Source organism: Myodes glareolus, chromosome X (assembly GCF_982192425.1).
Source record: "Myodes glareolus chromosome X, mMyoGla1.1, whole genome shotgun sequence".
In the NCBI taxonomy this organism is placed as follows: domain Eukaryota; kingdom Metazoa; phylum Chordata; class Mammalia; order Rodentia; family Cricetidae; genus Myodes; species Myodes glareolus.
In genome coordinates this window covers 121,425,449-121,448,715 of record NC_142053.1, presented here as the reverse complement: position 1 = coordinate 121,448,715, position 23,267 = coordinate 121,425,449, and the positions used below count along the sequence as shown (strand labels likewise).

The 23,267-nt window shown below is 39.3% G+C and overlaps 1 protein-coding gene across 1 annotated transcript in view; it reads right to left on the bottom strand.

Annotated features, from left to right (window-relative positions):
• The window catches only part of Ptchd1 (patched domain containing 1), a 53,620-nt gene that overhangs the window by 13,579 nt on the left and 16,774 nt on the right, over window positions 1-23,267 (bottom strand). The window contains exon 2 of the mRNA XM_048440731.3: window positions 2,546-3,206. Coding sequence (XP_048296688.3) covers window positions 2,546-3,206 — 661 coding nt within the window. The remainder of the gene's footprint in view (window positions 1-2,545; window positions 3,207-23,267) is intronic.

The window sequence follows — 23,267 nt, the reverse complement described above, 5'->3', positions numbered from 1 at the left end:
TAAACACTCAGTCTTTATTGCAAATGGGCCTTAGCCACTAAAATGTGTAGTTTCCTCGCATGTCATGACTAAGTAATTTGAAAACCCTATGGAATGAAAATGGACAGAAACGTTGCAGGCAGATTGTCATCAGGAAAAATGGTCATCAAATCAATGCAGGGAACCTACTCCCAAACATCCCAAAGAAGGAAGGACCTGGTGCCTGTCCTGCTTGTCCTTTTTTACTGCAAATACCTGTTTTGTTTACCTTTGCGGTGGTTGTTTTGTTTTCTGAAATAAATTCAGAGGTAAAGTTCAGTGACAGTCTCTGGGGAGCTGTGGAACTTCTTACCCACTGCTGGACTTGCTTTCTAAAGACATTCCTCTCTAAGGGCATCATCTCGTCCTACCCTCACTCACCTTCCCTACTGTGCCAATATTGTCTGATGTATTTTGTGGTGTTTATATGTACGTATATATTATATTTACTTATAATGAATACCTAAATTATCTTTAAAATGCAATGTAAATTTGCGGAAAATATTAAAGATTCTCATTCATTTTATTTTGTACAGCTTCGAGAAGTTTTGTATATTTTCAGTTCATTGTACTTAGTAAAATCAGGTTTGAATGTTAATACTGCAAGATTAATTCTAAGAAGCTTTAAATACTGTAGATTATTTTCCTTAATTTTAAGAAGCTTTAAACATTATAATGTTCTTTGTGATCATTGGTAATAGGTTGGAGTGCCATAAAGCCAAACTCTCAGTCCTTTCCCAAGCTTTCACATGCTTTTTTTGTCACTTTAAGAACCTTTGTATCTTCCTTCAGTTCCCAACCAATTTCTTATTCTTGTTTATCTTCGTCTTAAAAAGCAACAACAGAACCACTATTTTTAAAATGAAAAGTTAAAAAAGAACCCAAGGACTCAAGCATGTGACTAATCATGAGCAACACATCTTAATTTCAACCTTGACTCAACTCTCCCAGGAAGTTACTAAGACTCAGTCCTCCACACTCTTTGAGAAACTGCCTCGGATTCCACAATTGACCTAAAGATTCTTGGAGTCAGTTTAAAGGGGGAGCTTGTGCTGCCTTCTTATCTGACTGGATGCAGAAGGTAGTAAGGCAGCTTCCTTCTCTGTTGTTTTCAAGAGTGACAACTAAATTGATTTAGCAGATTCTCTGGATGCTTGGCTTTTCCATAAAAGCTCCTAGTATATGTTTATTGACCAGATCTCAATTTGCATAGGTCGCGAAGCATTGAGGACAGAATGTAGCTCCATCAAGCCTGCTTATCATTTAACTGTAATTCAGTAGCGATTTCTTAGGAAATTTCCGGTTTTTACTGCTACTCTAAAACACGGCATAAGACTTACCAATGAAATAAATCGTGGTGAGTTCTCAGTCAACAACAATAGACAACCACAACTGTCTTGTATCATTGGTATCTGATCCCAAGTGACATTTTAATTTTGCTAGAGGAATTGATGAGTAGTTCCCACAGGAAACGGGGGAGGAGTGGGGAAACTAACCTAACCTAACCTCATTCAATCTTTGTCTGACAGGAACTTTACCTCCCAGTGTACTAGACATGTCATCTTCAATAGCAAGTTGGCAGAAGCACTAATGCTGTGAACAATGTGGTTTTGTTTTGAGCATTAACTCTATTAAGGAATTCCTGGTGCTCTTCCCCAGTGACAAACTCGGGAAGAGCCCTATGGCCACCACTGTAAGATGTTCATACCAAGATTAATAAAGAAGATACCCTTGGAGCTGATATTTCACAGGAGGCTTTCCAAGTGTTTGTTTCCTTTTCACATCCATTTTTGTGATGCTCACATCTACTCTATTCATTAATAGATAGAGAGAGGCTCTGGGCAGCAGAGCCTGCTTGCCCTTCCCTTTGCAATTTTAAAATTTCTTGAGGACTTCTCACCTGAGTCACCTGGGGAGTTTCTACCACTGCTGGGAGAAAGTGTAGAGGGGTTAGCTATGCGGGGGGGGGGGACAGTGCCCCCCCCCCCAGGGCTTCTGTGTAAATAGGCCAGCTTTCTCATCCTTCAGGGAGGATCTTTCTGAGGAATGTTCTACCTGATATTCTAAAGGTCTCCAGCAGGGAGCGGGGGGCTGATCTAATAGTACATAAAGCAGTACCCCAACCTACTCAAGTATTGTCTGTCTTTCTGGCTCACCTCTTCCATTTCCATGATGGTGCTACTAGAGTTTTTCTCCTAAATAAACTAATTCTATCTGCATCCCCTCCTTGGGTCTGATTTGAGGAAACACACCCCAACACACTAGAGCACAGCCAAGATTGGTATTTGCCAATACTACAGACTTATTAAATGTAGGAACATGGCTAGAGCCAAAGTCTTTGTTTGACTTTCTGGCATTTGTATCAGATTAGGATGTTCTTCAGTTGATGGAACTTGGTCCAGGTTTCTCAGGAAAGTGAAAACTCTATAACTGAAAACAATTGTTAAATGGCTCTTTGAGAAAACTAGTTACCACTATAAACAGGAAACAAATAGCAAAAACAAGGAAAATGAAAGGCAGTAATTACCTAGCATGACGAAAGGGACTCCCAGGAAGGTGGAATTGTATTTTCCACCAGTAAGATTGATGATTCCAGCTGCAGTGAGAGTGGCTAGGCTTATGGTCACCAACCCAAGTAGGCCTAACCAGGGTTTGCTGCGGACACAGTCCTGCATCGAGCAGCAGAGGATGGCCATAGTGACTACCAGGATCAGGCTGGTGACCAGGTAACGTTCTGATACACGGCTGGTCTTCTGGAAATCTTCCCTCAATGATGTGGATGTGTATGGGTATATTTTGACTTTGCTGTTGGATTTCTGGAATAGTTTGACAGTGTCGCAGAAGCTGGATTCCCACCTCTCAGCTACCATGTCATTGAGACTGTTGATTGACTGCAGATAGTAAGTGAGCTGAATGGCCTCCGCAGATTTCACCCGATCTTTGCTGTGGACAGTGACACCTCCAAGTTGGTGCCCATTATAGACAGCCCTTCCATCCTTTAAGTGAGTGATCGGATATGTGATGGCAAAATTGGTCCGATTGGTGGCCCGAGCATTCTTCAACTCTTCCAGGACATGTACTATATCATCCACAATGCAAGTCTTATCATTATTCAGGACACATATGTGGGCAAATGTATAGTTAAAGCCAGGTCTTGGAACCTGGATCTTGGTTACAGCAGTATGCAACTATGGGAGAGAAAAACAACAGTTAGATTTTTTAATGAACAAGTAGACATTAATAAGTAACATTAGCTCCAGAGATTAAAATGTTTCTTTTTTTGGAAAAAAAGTCATTAGTTCCATCTCTAAGGAAGAGAGTTTAAATAAAATGTTTTGCCCATAGACCACAAATAGGTAGTAGAGATTCAAGACATACACTGAATCAGTAGTTTTCAGTGTGTGGCACCCAGTATAGCAGTGTCAACCAAACAGCTTGTCAGAAATACAATTTTTAGGCCCTATTTCAAACCTGAGAAATCAGATTCTCTGGAGAGCAACCTAGGTAGATCTTCTGGCGGATTCTGATGGTGCTAACATTCGCAAAGTATTACCTTCAATTACCAATATTACTTCTCGTTTCTTTTTATTTGTCACCAAAATAGTCAATAATGTTTGCAAATCTTACATAAGTCTCTTGTTTATCATTTTTCTTGGAAACACGATGTAACAAGTCAAAGAATGTACAGTTCTGAATGCAGAGGTCTTCTGAAGGCTACCCCTTTACTACCAATTTCCAGGGCACCTTAATTAGCTTCTCCAATTACTCTCTACTATAAAAGTCAAGAAGTTTACCTTGATAGATGTGCTGGCTAGTTTTATGTCAACTTGACAGAAGAGAGAGTTATCAGAGAGAGAGTTATCAGAGAGGAGGCTCCTTGAGTGAGAGAATGCCTCCATAAGATCAGGCTGTAGGCAAGTCTGTAAGACATTATCTTAATTAGTGATTGATGGTGGAGGGCCCAGCCTTTTGTAGGTGATGCCATCACTCCCGTTGGTGATCCCGGATGCAATAAGAAGGCATGGTGAGCACCCCAGTAAGCAGCACCCTTCCATGGCCTCTGCATCAGCTCCTGCCATCACGTTCATGAACTGCTTTGAGTTCATTCCCTAATTTCCTTTGATAACGAAGAGTGAGTGGAAGTGTAGACCAAATAAACCCTTTCCTCCCCAACTTGCTTTAGTCATGGTGTCTCATCGCAGCAGTGGTAACCCTAACTAAGATACTAACCCTTGCTTCTCGGCTGTTCCTTGTCTGCATAGATGGGAAAGGCACTAAACATTAAAAGTCTAGCTGAGACAAATTGAAATCATACTAAAGGAGCAAAATGTGACTTCTATACACTTTATGGCCTAGAGTGTGCTTGTAGGGTATTTGCCTATTATGTGCAAGACCCTGATTTGTATCCCCAGTATTCTAAGAATTATTCTACACACTTTGACTAGTGTCAGACTGTGGTTGTGTCAAGTGACTTTATACTTGCCATCAAATAGCATACAAGAAGCTAAATAACATCTACTTCTCTATGCCAAGCACAGTTATAGGCATTAGCACAGATTAGCTGACCTAGAATTTATACCAGAACACAAAGTAGATATGAACACTCTATACCCAGGTGAGGCAGGTGAGGCAGGTGAGACATGGAGAACTTAAATCACTAGTCCAAGATCATGGGCATCATAATAGGTCGAACCGGGTTAAACCTAGCAGTCTGAACAGGGTCGGTGCTCTTAGGCTTTTATCATACAGACTTCTAGGTGCGAGAACTGCAATGAGGATTCCTGCCAGCAGCTGATTCCTGAATTCGTGCTTTTTTAACTCTGCTGCTAAAATTTACATGGAAGTGTGTATAGAAACTAATATCTGAAGTAAGCAAACAGGTACTATGTTTGTGAGGGGATTATGGGATTTAAATGAACTACTACCATGTGCCAGGGTATCACGCTTTACCTCCTCTCGGCAATTCAGTTTATAATGAGAATTCAAAAAGCTCATGGAAGCCTTGCAGCTAGGGCTAATTGGCATCTTTAAATGACATTATCTTCTGTTTCAACTATAGATACACAGGCCCCCAGTTAACTGTTTCAGCTCCACAGTCAGTTATTGTCGTGATGGCTTTGTTGTACCTGTGTAGATGTAGCTGGTCTGCAAAAATGAGGCCAGTGAGAGACATGTGTTGGAGTGTTAAATAAACAAGTGTATCTATGGCTGTGCCTACCATGCAGTGGACTCTCCCACAAGAGTCCGCATGACCCTTCTATATCTTCTCACAATCTGTTCTAAATGGATTATTGGTTAAGATGTTTTACTGTGCATGTGTCTGAGTGAGGGGGAAAGTAAGCTTTTTTCAAAATGTCTCAGAAGCACCAGCTGTTAAAGTACTTTACTTAGCCCAGAGATGGAGTGGTTCATCCTAACTCCCAGTGTCCCCTTCCCCCACATCTCTTCATGAACGCCACCCCTTAGGCTCAGAAGAGATTTGTTGTATTTTCGTTGGCTAAAATATTTTCATTTCTTTCACATACACATATAGTCTTCTAAATATACCTAGCAGGCTATTTTTATCGTTTGAGCCATATGCTGAAGTTTTCAATTGATATTTTGGGATTAATGGCCAGAAAAATATCTTTCAAAGGTTTTAAGCTCTGAACGTATCTTTCCACCCACTTTTGTCTAAGCACAGGCCAGCAAGTCTTGGTTAGGATTACTGCTAATCACTGAAAATTTCCAAATGCAAAAGGTTACTTTGGAAGAGGAAAAGTAAAGGAGAATGTAAAGATGGGTGAGTTTTGATAAGGATCAAAGACTTTGTTTGAAAGAGTCAGAACAGAGAAATGATATTGAAAGCATGTATATTGTAATATTTAGTGCATTGTTTCTTTCCATAAGCAGTGTAATAAATCTCCCTTAGAGTGATTACCAAATATGTCAAGAGGAAAAGATTGCCAAATAAGATGGTGTTAAGCCACAGGGCTGAACCCAATTATAACAGGGGATATTTTTTCCATCCATTTTCTGCAATGACCATGCCCTGTTAGTTGGGGAGGTATAAACTATTTAGCAACCTGCCAACTTTGAAAATCTACTACTGTGACCTCTGGGATTACACATGGAAGGAAGGAGACACAATATTAACCCTGTGCTAGCCAAGGATTGCTGAGAGTCTTGGAAAATGGGAAGGAACCATACTGGCTTGGGACCAGAAAATGTCTTAACTCAACAGTAGAGATGCTGTGAGATGCAGTTGTCTTGAATTTCTGATGGAGTGGTGGGTAGCACATGTGTCACTCTGTTTCTGAGTCACAGGGTGACAGAGAATAAATGACAAAGCAGCTGGGTGGTGCCTAAGGCCACCCACCTGGCAAGGGAGACTCTGTAAGATTGTGTTGTAGAATAAGAGCTGAGAAAGTAGAATAAAAATTGAAAGTTGAGATGCCTCTTTGTGACTTTTGAAACTACTCAGTTCTCATCATTGATTCTAATGACTACATGTCAAAGATAAACACATTTCACTCTTGGATACTAACATTGTCATGGTCAGATATTTTACATATAATACTTAGATATCTACATGTTTGCATGGTTTTAGAATGCTCTGATTTGCTTTCTGAAAGGAGTCCTAAGGAGAGACGTAGAACCCCAGCATTCTAAGTCGTGGTACAATGTATATTTGCAAGATTTAGAAAAAAAAAAAGGAAAAGCCAGAGAGATGGAAGCTATGCTTCAGCTAGTCTATAATATAAACAGCAGCAACTAACATGAGTATAGTAATAAATTGGTTAAGAGGCTTTAAGAAAAGAAAAGGAAGAGAAAGTAAGACATATTAATAGCCCTGACCCTTAACATAGCCTCAACCTGTCACATGGATCTATGGAAAAATCTGCATTTGTATGACTATGTATAGATGTCATTAAGCCAAGACACACTCAATAAGTACTCACCAAATCTACTGTGTTGCCAGTAATATGATAATTTTCCTGAATTTAGTTTGCTTGCATTCGTGCATGCAAAATTACATGAAAGACAGTATTGAAAATGAGAGGATTCTAACAATAAACAGCACCAAGTACTTTGTAATAGTAAAGCCCACGCCTATATAAATCTTGATCATGATATTTTGATTATTATATATTTGCCTCTAAAGACATTAGGCTTGAATGCTAAATTGAAATTCATTCCAAGTCTCTGAACATATCATTTAAACTGTCAGTTTCTTTGCTCTTTTCACCCTTCATGTTAAGAATAATAATAGTACTAGTGACTAGTCTGCTAAACATTTTAAACACATTTTAAAATTTTATTCAAGATCATGACTGTGGGAATGTTTAAATTATTACCCCCATTTTGCGGTTGAAGCAAATGAGGTTTAATGAGCTTCAATAAGTCAACTAAGATGGCTTGCAAAGTAAAGGGCAGATGCAGGACTCTAAATCAGGACCAACGTCATAGCAGAACACAGTCTGAGACCAACACAAGCTCAGCAGAAAGGACAAAGAAGAATCAGACAAAGATGGAGAACTGTCAGGCTACCTGGTTCAGATAGCTAACTGTCAATATAATGACTGAGCATACTTGGAGGTCCAATAAGAGAGATCAGAGATGATGCGGACAGCTAAGCTACACCTCATCTTTAGACTTCGACAACATATGAACAAATAATGAAGGGGATAGGTTTTGAGCTTATACTTTTCTTTTTCGCTTACAGTGTCTAGAATTGTCAGATAAAGCTTTTCAGAGACAAACTTATTAGTTATTCCTCCTTTGAGCCAGGAAGCACAAGAGAATCGGGTAATAAGATATGTGGGATTTCAACATGGCTTCTCTGCTTACCTTAGATATGCTGGAGATTCTAAGGATGTCACACTGCTGCTTTTGGTCGAAGACTTCAGATCTCATATTTTCAGAATAAGAAGGGTGTTTTGGCCTAGCTGATTCTGTTGTTGTTGTTGTTGTTGTTGAAAATAGACTCTTCTCTCATACATTTCAACCACAGTTTCCCCTCCCTTCACTTCTGCTGGCTAATTCCACCTCCCCTTCACCTTCAGATCCACTCCCCCCCTTTTCCCCTCAGAAAAGAGTAGATCTTCAAGAGACGACTGTCAAATAAGACAAAAGGAGATAAAATAAGACAAGGCCAATTCCCTCATATAGAGGCTGGACAAGGTAACCAAACAGGAAGAAAGTAGTCCCACAAGCAGGAAAAGACACATCCACTCCCACTATTAATAGTCCCCCAAGTACACCAAGCTAATAGCTATAACATATACACAGAGGACCTACCTAGTGCAGACTCTCTTAAGAACCCACCATTGTATTTTTAATGTCACATTGTTCTAAGATAAATGACATCTGTAAACTGTACAATCAGATACTAGGTGAAAGAAAGTTAACATCATAAACAACAATTGAGATTTATTAGAGCTACTTGAGGCACACTTTCCAACACACTGAAGATCCTTTTAAGGTAATGACAGATCTAAAACTAGATGAAACACAGAAAGAAAACAGGACAAATAAAATGGATATACTTAAAAGATTTTCTTCTCTGAGTGATTTCTCATTCTGGGGAAGCACTGGCTTTTCTAATTCCCTTCTGGCAGAGTCTGGGACAAAGCCAGGATGGGCTGCCGGTCACCACAGGCCAGAGTCTAATTTCCTTTCTGCCTTCCTTGGCACACTCACACCTTCCTCAGAAGACAGCAGGGACACCTTGTAGAGGAGGGTACAGAAGGGATGTGAAAGGAAGAAAGTGTCTGCTTCTGACTGCTGATTAGCACAGGAAAATTACCTGTGGGATACGAGATCTGATGCAATTTTGCTATAAAGAGGGGAGGAAAGGCAGAATGTTGACTCTGACCATGGAGGGTCCTTAACATGCTTTGGGAGTTCCTTCAAGTAGTCACCCAGCAATCCCCACTGTGAGGAAACACTTGGAAAAGATGTGTATTCCTTGGTCTCTGGCAAGATGCAGTTCAAGTCACTCCAGTGGGATTTGGCACAGCATCCCCTTTTCCAGTTTATTCTCTTCCTTGTCTCATGTCCCCACCCCATTTTCTGCTGCTACTGTAGAATAATCTGCACACATTAAAACAAAACAGAAAGCCAAGAGATATTGTTGGTTTGGTTTTCTAACCTATGTGGCTTGTCCTCAGATATTACCATCCAAATGATGCTAAATCAAATTTGATTAGAAATACTTTTAAGGACTAGGTTGCTTTTTCCCCTACATCAAATGACTTCTGCACTGAATCCCTCCAAATTCCTGGTCGAATTTAGGCTCTATATTCTGCCACTATAGGTGACCAGGTAGTATCTGGCAAGATATCCTCACCCAGGTCACATGAAAACACCTTGAAGCAATTAGATTTGGTCTCTGCAGTTCATAAATTACGCTAGCTCACTGTGTGTTACGTTTTGTCTTTGCATGAGCTCACTCTCACCCACTTGCTTTTTTCTTCTTTTAATAGCCATGCATTACATCAGAACACCAGAAGTCCAACGTTGGGGACTGTTACCGTGATTCATTTGTAGAGCAGCCAAAATCAAGTTAGTCATCCCTTAATAAGTGAACAGAAATAATCGTTCTGCCTTTGAAACATTACATATTTCATAGGACACCAAATTTAAGCTGTGGATGAAGCCAAACAAGTGACTCTCTGATCACACATTTCCCTTTGCACATGAATGCCTAGAATCATGTATATCAAGCTGTTTGCTGCTTCTGTCAGTACTTAAACAGCAGTACAGGCCTGGGAGAGCCTATCACGCAGGTTTTGATCTTTACTTCACAGGGATAAATTCTCACACTGTGGGTGTTGATACTGGAAAGCAGCCTAAACAACCCCATTTTGTTAATTTCCTAAACAAGCTAAGTTTGTCTTCCAAGACTTAGCTAGGAAAACAGATCCCGTTCCATTTGAAGATACTGAACCTGAGGTTTGAGAAAAAATAAACAAATAAAAAGAGTGTTGGTGAAGGGAGAAAGCAGATGCAGTATACAACTGCAGCTTTTGCCTCATTTCATATTGATCTTGACGAGAAGATAATGTAATGTAATCATTTCCATAAAGTGGGAGAAATTTTCACTTAGTTAATTAAAAAAAAGAAATCCCAATATCTGAAGATTCCTAGAAATCTGTGAAGTTAAACTTTCTAATCAGAGCTACTATTTTTTATTTCCTTATGTCCCGACTTTGCTTTCATGGCCAAGCTGAAATGCTTGCCGAGCAAGTTCATGGGTAATGAATCTTGTTTAATAGCTGTAACTGGATCAGCGCTCATAGAAAGGAGACTGCTAAAGCTGGTTGGTCAAATGGCAAAGGAGTCAAATGCACAGAACAGGCAACAGTTGTTTTAAGATTTAGGAAGGAGACCACAGCAAGTAATGCAAAGTAAAATAAAATCAAGAAATCAAGGACATTTAGGTCTAGAGAATGCGGAGCAAGTAGGGAGAGCACTACATTGGCATCCAATGGTCTCTGTTCCTGATTTTGCTGGTCATTTCAGACGAAGAAAAATGTATCTATGAAAAATGCCAGCTTTCTGGTTCTAAATCCCCCAAGGGTTTTCCATCATGTTCAGAGTAAAACCCCATGTTCTGATTGTGAGCAACTACACAGGGCTTAACCCATGCTGACTTTTCTAGACTCACATTTTACTGTGCTTCTACTACACTGTTCTTATTACTCTTGGGTCTCACTTCTTCTGGGACCTACTAAACCTGCGTGCTCAGTTCCTTCACTTCCCTTTAAACATATGCCCTGATAACACCTTCAGTAGAAAAACAACCACCACTATCAATATCTTATTTTTGACTTTGTCGCAGCACCAATTCTAATATGCCATCATCTCTTTGTTTCTATATTCTGCTGTCCTCATGGGAATACAAATTCTGCTATGTAGAGTATATTTGCGGTTTACACAGAAGGGTACCTAGAGCATGTACTGCATAGATGTGGGGAAAAACTACATAGTTAGAATAATCTGGAGACTGAATGAACTTGTGTGTGTGTGTGTGTGTGTATGTGTGTACATATGTGCACATTTTTGTGGAATCCAGAGGTTAAGCTCAGGTGTCATTCATTAGCAGTTACATACCAATTTTTGAAACAGGGTCTCACTACATACCTCTGGCTGTCCTGGAACTCACAGAAATTCACCTGCCTCTGACTCCAAAATACTGCAACTAAAGGTCAACTTGTTTATTGAAACAAAGTCTATTGCTGGGTGTCCTAGTGCACACCTTTAATTCCAGCACTCAGTAAGGAGGAAGAAGCAGGTGGATATCTGTGAGTTCCAGGACACTTAGAGCTATGTACAAAGAGTCTGTCTCAAACAAACAAACAAAGTTAAAACTAACAAGAATGCAAAACCAAACCAAAACAAAAAGTAACCATTGACTTAGAGCACACCGAGAAGGCTATATTGGCTTCAAAACTGAACCTGAATGAATCCTCTGGAAGAACAGCCTACCCTCTTAACCACTGAGCCCTCTCTCTGGCCTAGGAAGTACAATTTTTAATAAGTATGTGAATACTGAATTCCAGGCCAAGCACCTTTTACATGTTATCACAATGACCCTTTGAGGGATGGATTATCTCTTTCTTTCCGATAATGAATCTGAATTAAATTAGATGCCTAAAGTCATTGTCTTGTTTGGGATCCCAGAGAAGCTTGTTTGGAGGTCAGGGCACCATGCATGTAAGGTATTTGGAAGACAATCCCAGATGGCGTTAAGTTAAGAATTACAATGTGAGACAGGGCTTAAGCTTCAATGAGCATTTGTTCTTTCCCCTTTCTGGTCCCTTCCTCTCTATCAAGGGTCCTATCAGACTCCAAACTTAGAATAATTTGTTTGTAGGAGACAGTTTACTGGTCCTAAGTAAGGCTTTTAGGGGAAAGGCAACTGCATAAAGAATGACATTACACATTCATTCATGAAATTATTCCTTTTCCCCCCACAAATCAAAGCAAATATGCCCTCATTCTGAGCATAAGCACCTACATTCCAGTAGAATTTACACTTTTAATAGCTTTAGCCCATGGAAAAAGATCAAAACACTAAATAACCCACATCAATAAAATATTTGAAATTGCAAATAATAACTTAAATTTATACTTCATGGAAAAATGCCTCCATCAGATGAGTTTTTTGTCATTACATTTTTCCTCAAATGGGTTTTAAAGATGAGAACAATGGAAATTAAGGCTGATGACTGAAGAAACAATGACAACAGAATGTTCTGCCCGATGACATGTTAGCACCTCTCCTGGATGAAGGACAGTGAACCTTAGAACCTTATGCAAAGCATAAAAGAATCTTACCAGAAAATATATTTTCCACTGGAAATAATTTTTCTCTCAAGGTGCCCACACAAAGTTAATACTCTTTTTTTTTCAAGACAGAGTTTTTCCTGTAGTTTTGAAGCCTGTCCTGGAACTTGCTCTTGTAGACCAGGGTGGTCTCGAACTCACAGAGATCCACCTGCCTCTGCCTCCCAAGTGCTGGGATTAAAAACGTGCACCACCACCACCCAGCTCAAAGTTAATATTCTTAAAACTCAAAAGAGTGTGTTAGTTGTTGCTCTCACTTTCCTGATCTGGCAGCATATAGCCACGGCTATGATTATTTCTGTGATTGGGCTTGCTAAGACCTTGGTCCTCTGAGAGGTGTTGATATTGATGGCATAGTGTGTCTTGGTGAAGACATGCTGCCTGGCTTCACATCTCAGTGTTGGTATGGGTACATGTACGCCTCAGCTCTTCATCTGTAGAATGGGGATGATGATCATACCTAATCTCATCGAAACTGTTAGAGAATAAATTAAAAGTCAAATGTGAGCTTATCAACAGTTTCTGACACACTAGTGCAATCCACAAACTGTCTGGGAACAAAAACAAAATGGACAAGCAGAGTACTCCATCTGTATCTTCTGCGTTGTCTTGGTGCTCTCATGTGTTTTCCTTTAAATGAGGATCTTCCTCAGTTGTTTTTGAAAAGTATATTCGATGAAATGAAAAGGTGACAAATTTCTATCAGTAGATTATGGTGCAAGTGGAGTGGTTGGTATGTATCAGTATCAATAAAGAGAATAGTTGGATAGCATGTGTTTCAAAGTTGACACCTCGGACTGGAGAGAAGTTAAAAACACTGACTACTCTTCTGGAGAACCCAGGTTCTAGTCCTAGCACCCACATAGCAGCTCAAAGCTATGTGTGACACCAGTACCAGGGAATTCGATGCCCTCTATGGGCCCTAGGCATGCACACAGAGCACAGATATGTATGTAGGCAAAACACTCTTACTCATAAAACATTAAAGGGAAAAGAAAGTTGGCACTTGTTAATTGCAACACAGGCTCCCAGTCTAAAAATGATCTCAGGAACTTTACATTAGCTCCCTAGTGAGATGTATACGTATGACCTCATTTAATATTCACACCAAAGGAGGGAGAAACTATAATCTCCATTTACAAGAGAGGAAAATGTGTCTCAGGGAATTTAGACAGCTTGCTCAAGATCACAGATTTAGCATGTAGACCAGCCCAGAATTAAATATTGCACCCAGAACATTGTTTCCTAAGGGGAATTTCTTCAGCAAAGTAAAGACTTTATCTCTGATTTGGAATTTGGATATTGATTAATTTATTTTCTGCATTACACTTAATCACAGTTGACCACAGCATTGAGGATACTGGCATAGCAAAGTCAAAGGGTCAAACATGAGAAAACAGCCCATGAAAAGCAACCACATTCTGTCCTACATTGAATGCTGAAGTTCTGTAAATAATATATGCACAAACAGAAACTTCAATGAGAAGACAAAACTCTATTACCAGTGACAAGTATGTTTATTCAACCAGAGAGAAGAAAATATGTGGAAAGAGAGAATACTGCCCATAAATTGGGTTTTTTTTGCATCATGCTTATTTCCTATTGATAAACCATCCTGCCTCCGTCTTTGACTTGAAAGTTATCTTATAATAGTAAAGACAAACTAGGCTCAATCCCATTCATGATTTCTAAAGGATTGGGCCATGTCCACCAATAATCTTAAGTACAAATAGTTCTATACTGCCTATTCCAGGAAACCACAACCATGCCTATGTTTCAGAAGGTTGTTATGACCACCTTGCAACCATCCCTATGTTTCAGAAGGTTGTTATGACCACCTTGTTATGCTTATGTTCTCCTTCTATGAACTCTGCTTATTTATTTACCAAATTTCCTTTCTGGAAACTAGAGTCATAAAAACTTTTATCTTCCCCATGTCCAGCACTGATCTCTTAAACCCTGCTTTAGGAGGAGACAGCTTCTCAAATATAATGTTTACATTATGAATAAAGCTTACTTAAATTAATTTGGCCAGGATTTTGGTCAGTGGTCTTTCTCCTAACATCTGTGAGAGATTAACACTATATTGCCAGTCAGGAGGAGAGTGGGGAGAGGCAGGCAGATAAACAAAGAAGAAAACCTTTATTGGTAGCAAGGATAGTAGCTTCAGATTTACTGCAAAACATCAGATGTAAATCATAGGTTTTAGGGTACTTGAGCATCATCCTTTCTTAAAGGCAGTTTACCAGTAGGATATATGTGCTTTCTGAGGCAGGGATTTTGGTTCATTTAATCCTCTATATCCTAGGCACATAGAATAGTGCCAAGCACACCAGAGCCCAAGGATTTGTTGATTGAACCTTCAGAGTTTGTTCTTTCTTGCCAATTTAAAGTTCCTCCGGTGACCAGGAATGGTAGCTCATTTGTACCCATAGGCTCTTACTGTGCTACATGCACATCATTTACATCTTAAATAAACAGATGACATTGAACGTGATCCTATTCAAATTCCTGCTGGAGACAAGTGGTTGTTCTCATTAGAGCAACAGCTAGCCTTAGACCTTACCCCCCTCACCACACACACACACGCACGCACACACGCACGCACACACGCACGCACACACACACCAAATTTGACATAATACTGTGCTTAATTTTACAGGGCAGTTTAAATTTTTATGCATATGGGATTATTTTAGAAGAAAAATAAAAATATAAAAACCTGAACACATAGAAAACTGTGTCCTATCATCTAAAAAAGTCATGTCTACTTGATTGTGTATACATTATTAACATTTTATGTATATTGCAATCATGAAATTTATCATACAAACAGGAACATTGTTTTCATATTTTGTGCTAATTTTGATGATAAAAAAGCACAGGAGTAAAAACTTGACAATTCACTTACACTGTATAACAAGCAGACTGGGCATGGATGATAAATTTTAGAACAAACCATTTTACTTGCTTTTCTGTGACTTTTTCTGTATTTCAAATATGTCTGAGATATAGTGCACAAGCAAAAATATTGGCAGTACAAAAATTCACTGTTCATCTCATAGGAGCAACAACTCTAAAGAGAGCACATCAGAGGTAACTTAGACTGCCTTTCAATGTCCCAAAGGATACAACCACCGATATGACTTCATCTGTTTGTTTCACTGTGGAACTTCAATTGTAGCCTTTTGGCTTATAACCCTAGTATTGTTGGGAACCTAAAATATTGCTGGTGCAGGAGAATTGTCTGTATTCTGTCAATCATGTTTTAAATAAATGCTGATTGGCCAGGCAGGAGGTGTAGGTGGGAAAACCAGACAGGAAGTGGAAATGATGCAAGGGGAGCAGGAAAATTCTGGGGATGAGGAAGTTGATTCCTCCCACTCCTGCCCAGATCACTGAAGCAGCAGGATGTGAGCTGCCCCACTGAAAAAGGTACTGAGCCACATGGCTAGCATAGATCAAAAAAATGGGTTAATCAAGATGTGAGAGTTAGCCAGTAAGAAGCCTGACCTAATGGGCCAATCAGCATTATAACTTATAGAGATCTCAGTGTGATTTTTCTCTGAGATTAAACAGCTGGGTGTACCGGGCAGGACAGAAACACAAACAAGCAGGCCCGGCCCTTCATGTTACAGAATGGCGCCCTCTTGGATAACTGCATCCACAGAAAGCCTGAGAAAGCTTGGAAAAGACTAGAGTAAAGCATTTTGGTTTTCAACCATAGCAGGAAAAAAGCTGTGCTGTTTTAAAATATTGGCTTTCTGGGCTGTCCTGCCAGGGAAAACTCTTGACTCTTTCAAGCAGGCAGCTCAGACTATGTAAATAATGTTGCAGCTTGCTTCCTGGCAAGGACCTTGAAAAGTCATAGGAGCTTCTGAGTGTTGTTTTCTCCATATTCCTTAGCAGATTAAAGACCCATGTGGTCATAAAAAGAGAGATATACAGTAAAGAGAGATTCAAAGAGTAAGAAAACCTCTAAATGGTTCACAATGTGTTAAAAATATACGCAGGCTTGAAAAGAAAGTTTTAAAGCCTTAAAATAAAAAAGAAAGAAAGAGAGTAGTTGGGTGTGGTGGTACACACCTTTAATCCCAGCATTGGGGAGGCAGAGACAGACGGATCTCTGGGAGTTCAAAGACAGCCTGGTCTACAGAGTTATTCCAGGACAATGATATGCAGAGAACCTGTCTCAAAAAGCCAAAAGTTAAAAGTAAAAATAAAAGAAATAGAGGTTAAAATAGAGCCACATAAAGATGGAAAATACACAGAGAATCTTGATACTGTTTGCTATTATACTCTCTTTAAATTGTTTCAATGCTGAAGAAAGAGCAACAGCTGCTAAAAGATTCTTGCTTATAAATGCTGCAGAATTAATCCAAGAGAGGTATTTTGAAAATACCTTGGCTTCAAAATTGAAGTCAAAATGTATGTTACTTTGGAGAAGAGATTTTGCTTTTGTTTCCACAGAAAATGAGAGGCTCTGAGTTTATTCAGAGTTAAGAAAAATCATCTTTGACCAAGGGAGACCACCTGAGCAATCTCCGGTAGGAACAGATGGCCCAGATGTCTGAGTTCTTCATCCAGAACAGGTTCAAGACTGCTGCCTGAGATGATCAAGACTCACAGGATACTTCAGTCAGGACTTGATCATAACTCTAAATCTTCTTTAGGCCCCCATAAGATTATCAGCGCCCCCAACCAGCTGGAAGTAGTCTGGAATACTATGCCCACATTCCCAAAAATGGACTATGGATATTTTTCTTTGTTTTTCTTTTTTAAAAAGAGTGGGGAAAGTGGTGCGGGAGAATTGTCTGTATTCTGTCAATCATGTTTTAAATAAATGCTGATTGGTCAGGCAGGAGGTGTAGGTGGGAAAACCAGACAGGAAGTAGAAATGATGCAAGGGGAGCAGGAGAATTCTGGGGATGAGGAAGTTGATTCCTCCTACTCCTGCCCAGATCACCGAAGCAGCAGGATGTGAGCTGCCCCACTGAAAAAGGTACTGAGCCACATAGATCAGAAAAATGGGTTAATCAAGATGTGAGAGTTAGCCAGTAAGAAGCTTGACCTAAAAGGCCAATCAGTATCATAACTTATAGAGATCTCTGTGTAATTTTTCTCTGGGACTAAGCAGCTGGGGGTACCAGGCAGGACAGAAACACAAACAAGCAGGCCCGGCCTTTCATGTTACATATTGCACGTGATGCTATGCTACCACAGTAAAGGCATCAAGGAAGGAAATTTGGAAAAAAATCTTTCCATCTCTAACCATACTCACTATTTCTCTATTGCAACTTCCTTCCAGCTAAATGCTGTGATGTGTGAGATTCAGCAGGTTGGTTTTTCTTGCTACTTCAGAGATGGTGGCCATTCACAGAACCCTCAAGATATCTAAGCTCCCTTTCCTAAACACTGCTGCTCTCCTGTAATTAACAAATGACTTTCATTGAGCCATCTCACTGACAGGGGGCCTTTATTGGTAGTTTACCTAGCCAGGAGAGAAAAGTTTCTTTAATACCCAAAGATATCACTCTATGTGATTCTATCTTTAATGCTAACAATGCTTGTTGATTTTTCAGACTTACTGATACTGGAATAGTGGTCTGTCAGAGTCTTTTTGCTTGGTTGAGAAGTAGAAGTCATACAGAGAATTTATCTTGTATCTCATCATCAGTTATAGCAAAGACTCATTTCTGCAACAGGTTCTAAGTGAGTATACTATGTTGGGCATTATGTAAACCCTGGGGAAATGAAGGACATTAAAGCATTACTGTATTCTCTGAATTGGTTGGCAAAGGCAAACCAGAAAGTGAAGTGCCATGTTGCTATGACAAGAGGAGGTAAAAAGGTGCAGTAGGCTAAAGGGAACAAGTCTACTGTGTTGGTGTGTAGTGGAGGATGAAGGACATATAAGTGAGCATGTGCACACACATGTGTATGGTAGTGGGGTGCAATGCAACACAGAATTGGAGAGGAAACAGGTTAGATGAAGAATGATCTTTTTATTTATGAAGTAAAAGAAAAAATTCTTAGCAACTTTGAATAAATCCTAATGGGGGTCATGTGAACACAGACCACTCAGAGCATTCAGAAAAAAGGACAAATGACATCATTACAAAATATGTTCAGATTTCTAAGAAGACAAAAGTTTGAGATATTAAGGGAAGACTTCTTGGAGGAATTAACCTCTAAATGAAAGGTTCAGAATGTTAAAGAGTTCATCCTGGGTAGAGGCTTGGCCAAGAGTTTGGAACTGGTGAGAAGAGCTTAGCAGGTGGTAATTGTGACCATAAAATTTGCATACAAATTGTTTTTTTCCTGTTTTGTTCCTCCTACTTTGTGTTAAGGAATGTGGGGGAAAGAAAGAGACTCACCATAGTGGAAAATTAAAGAGTCAAGAAAAGACCACAGTGTCTTATCTACTAAAGCTGGAAAATAAACTCTTTCCTGAAGGCAGCTGGAAACCAAGGAAGGTCTCAAACTGGACTAGCTAATCACAATAGTTTCTTGGGCAGATCATTCTGCCTGAAATGTGATAGCTGGATTTGGAAATAATGTGGCCTTGAGGCAAACAGAGAGCATCACACAACAGTACAATATCTACTACATTTCTGAAAATGAAAGGTCGAAACCCTGGTGCTCATAATACCTTGAAGAGAGTGGAGTTATGTCTCTACCTCTATTTTCACTGACCTATACAACTTATGCCAAGAAGTGAACCAGGTAGTAAAACTGGAAAACAACTTTCAGGTCTTAGGTCCTGATAAACTCTTTGTAGTGCATTTCTCCAGTTTCTGTTTCAATGGGCCACCTAGTAATTACAGATTTACAAAGGTGTGGATTTAGTTGATGTGGTCTTTAAGTTTTCTGTATGTACACTTCTAAAAGGCAGGCATAGATCACCCAAGCACAGAAATTCCTGGCCATTGTTTGACGTTATTTGGTAGCAGATGTGTTTGGTACCCTATTAAAATCCTCTCTAGCCCTTATCTCTTGAGAGCACACCTGCCCAACTTCAGATGCCAGCATACACACTTCTTTGTCAAAGAGCCCACTTTGCCATCTGCTTGGCAAGCCAGAAGTGCTGGGAAATTAACATTCTTTGGGAGCAGTCCTCAACCAATGACAGATGGGAGTTGATGTTTTAAAATCTAGCTCACTTTCCATGGGTGGGCTCACTCTGTGGTGTGTTTTAAACTGGGTTGCCTGAGGTTCCCTAGTGATATTATGGTCCAGATGCTGTAGCAATCGCCTGCACATTCTTTTAGACTTTCCCCCATTTATGACTTACTTCTCTGTCCCTCCTTTAATTAGCCTTCAAATAAACTATCTTTATCTGATTTCTTCTTTCAGGGTTGGCTTGTAGGGGAACATAAACTTAAACAATGTTTAGTAATGCTTAATGCCCCTGGAATGTGGTTCTTAGTGTCCTCAAAACACTAAATTATTCCCAAACCACCATCCCAAGTCATCCATATTCAAATATGAATATGTAGTAAAAAAAAAAAAACTCGCACTGAGAGTAAAGTTAGAAATCACACGAGCATCTCCTCTCCAATCTTTCCATGGGGACACATTTTTTTTTTCCTCTGATGAGACACATAGTAGGTACGCAATTAATACTTCTCCAAGTCACATTAAGAAGTTCATGGATGTATCGGACAGGATGTTCCCAACTGCATATCTTTTTTCTTTGGGGAATAACTCTATTATCTTTCATTAAGGATCAAAAGAACTAACATGGTAGGGTCTGGGGTATGTTGATGTCATGGCTGTACCATAACTCCTCAAGAAGCACTTGGGTCTGCATTCTACCAGGAGTAGAAAGCAGTAGAATGACATAGTATCTCATTTTCTTATTGCTAATGATAAAAAGTAGCCATCTCTTTGACTTCTACTTATTTTGAAGAAAAGACCCTTAAGTTTAGCGATATAGTTAGAAACTTCTTCGTAGAGTTCCTGAATATCTCAGTATGTAAGGTCTCAGGCTTCAGTGTTCTCTGTTGACAGCAAAAGCTGGCATGTTCCCCAAGCTGGATAAGAGTCCCTATCTTTACATTTCTGTATTTCGGCTGTTATGGCAGTAAGTGTGTGGGAGAGACAGCTGATGTGTTCACTGGATCCTTTCCCAGGCAATGATGTGCTTGGGGAGTATGTGCTGGTGGAGGCAAATTCTCCATGCACCAGTTGTGCTGCCAGTACAGGTGTTGAAAGTTTCCATGGTGGCAGTGTGTTGGACTTCGGCTAAAACTGAGCGGATCTGTCGGGCCAAGATTTGGGCTGCCTTTCTTCTTGCTGGTATTCACCATTGTCAGATGCTTTGTACTCTTCCACCTTAATGACAGGGTCACTGACTGTGCATGTGCATACACTCTTCATCACTGAGGTGTAACTTGTACATGGTAAAGTATACAGATCTTAAATGTACAGGGTATGTACTATCTGTTCACGGACCCTTAACAGTATCATCTTGATCAAGAGAGAATATCTATAGCACCAAAATGTCCCTTTATGTCTGTTCCTAGCTAATACTGCCACCAATCCTAGGGAAAAATTGTTCTAATATCAATTTTGTCTTGAGCTTCTTATAAATGTAATTGTGTAGTATGTACATGCATCTGTCTTGTGCTTTTAAACAGTTTTTTGTTTGTATTCAATGTGCAAGTAATCTGTTGTGAGAAGGTACTGCATTTTATAGTTTCATTCTATGTTGGAGGAACTTTTAGGTGATTTCCATTTTGGTGTTTTTATAAATAAAATTCCATGAACAGAGGCTTTGGAAGACATATGTAATTGTTGATTTCAGGTATATAGTGATGTGTTGGTAATTCTCTAACAAAAAAAGATGTGTCTGAGATTTGTAAACATCTCCACAATTGCCAATTTCAAGTAATTCAGAGCATTCAAAGTAGGAAAAGATGTGGTCAACGAGAATTCAGGAGTCAATTTCTGCATACCACTGAATATACAAACTTTGAAGTACATAGATCATTTTACATGCCTATGAAAAATATGTTAGAGTTGAGGTTGCTCCATATTCTCAAAAATATTTGGCATTATTTATGACTTTTACCATTGTGGTTGGTGTCCACCGGTATCCCATTTTTGGCTTTAATTTACATTACTGTGGTGACTGAAGCTAACTAGGCACCTTTCCATGTGCTCATTATCTTTGTGGTTATTTTCTTATCTGAAGTGCCTATTCTAGTCTTTTGCCCTTTGGATTATTGGGTTGTTGTATATTTTTCTTATTGATTTGAAGGGAAAAAATCAAAGTTCAAGACTAGTAAGAATTGTGAGATACACCAAAAGAAAGGAAAGCTTCCGAGGCAGCATGACATTCTAGAAACAATAATCTGGCATAGGATTCACACAGACCCTATGTTCATAGCCAACTAAGTAGCTTCTTGATGACCTTGAGCAAATGATCCTTCTGGGTCTTCAGCTTCCTCATTGTCAAAACAGGATTGCTATCATATAGTGTTGCTGGTTTCCGAGTGAGACAATATAAAGCATCCATCAGAAATATCCACTTGATCTGCTCAGTTATTCTTTTGTGTACTGAGAAACCTGCCCTACTCTCAAGTAAAATATGGGAGCAGTGCTATTTATGAGGCAGATGATGGACTAATTGAGTGGCCAGAAACCTTATATACTTGGCTGTCTAGTGATGTTATTGTCATAGAGCAAATGCCTTTCTCATGGTGTAAGGGTTATATTATTTATCAAAAATGTTATTTTGTGGCCATGTTTAGTAACATGATATTCTTCAGGCACTTATTTGAGAAAGTATCTTTACGGGATCTTTTAAAAGTCCTGTATCTTCTGTTTAGAGGGAGATGTTTCCATGAATCAGCATTATTAAGAATCTGGACCTGTTTCTAGAAAGGTGGCATAGTGAATAGGCAAGCTATAGTCTTCTCCTTGTCTTTCTAGTATGGTTTGTCAGAAGCTTCAGCTTAGATAACATCTTCTCCAAAAAGACTGCATTGCAAATGCAGGTTAGGCCCTTCTTGATACCCTTTGTGTAGATACATCTATTTCATCATTTTTCAAATTTTAATGGCCATATTCTCTTAGCTGTCTAAGAAAGAACTGAGTTTCAGTTCTTATTATATTCATGCTCCTGGCACACAGTGTCCAAGAGAAGGTATAAGATTAAACAAACATTCCTAGCAAGTGGACATACTCTTATATGGTCTCCTTGACATCACCAGCATCCATTAAGCAGTCGCAATACTGAGAGGTGATTAAGTAAAAAGTACTGCCTAGTTCTCAAAGGCCAAATGAGTAGAAATGCAAGCAACAAGCCAACAAGAACAAGAGCATAAATTAAATTGAGTACATGTTTTCATATACTTGTACAAGATACTGTGACAGTTTAAAAAGAAGTAAACAAACACGGAGAGTACTACTTTTCTAGCCCAGTGCTCAAGAGAATATATGTAAGATATTAATATATGCATTTCTAGAAATAATAGCACATAGGAATGAAGAATAAAGAAGCTTAAACATTGTCATTTTTCTTTCCAGGTAGAAGTAATTTCCCTGGAATCAATATAAGGCAGCCTACAGACCTCAAATAAGGTTTCAGTTCATTTAAGACGTGGGAGAGCTTAGGTGTTACTCTTGTTAATGCTGAGACATCGTGTAACAGAAGAACTGAGAACACAGCACAGTATTCTTATAAATTGTTTTCTATGTCAAGTTAGCCAGTTCAAACAATTGCTAAACTCTGAATTGTGTTTAGTGCGTATTACAGAGTGCCTCTGTATTATTATAGTAAGTCGTAGCAGGCTTTGTAACTCTTCTTTTCAAGGAACAAGATAGGAAACCTGAAATGCTAAAGATCAGATCACTCTGAAACAGAAATATTTTCACATGTTTTGCAAATAACTTTAGAAAGGGACATT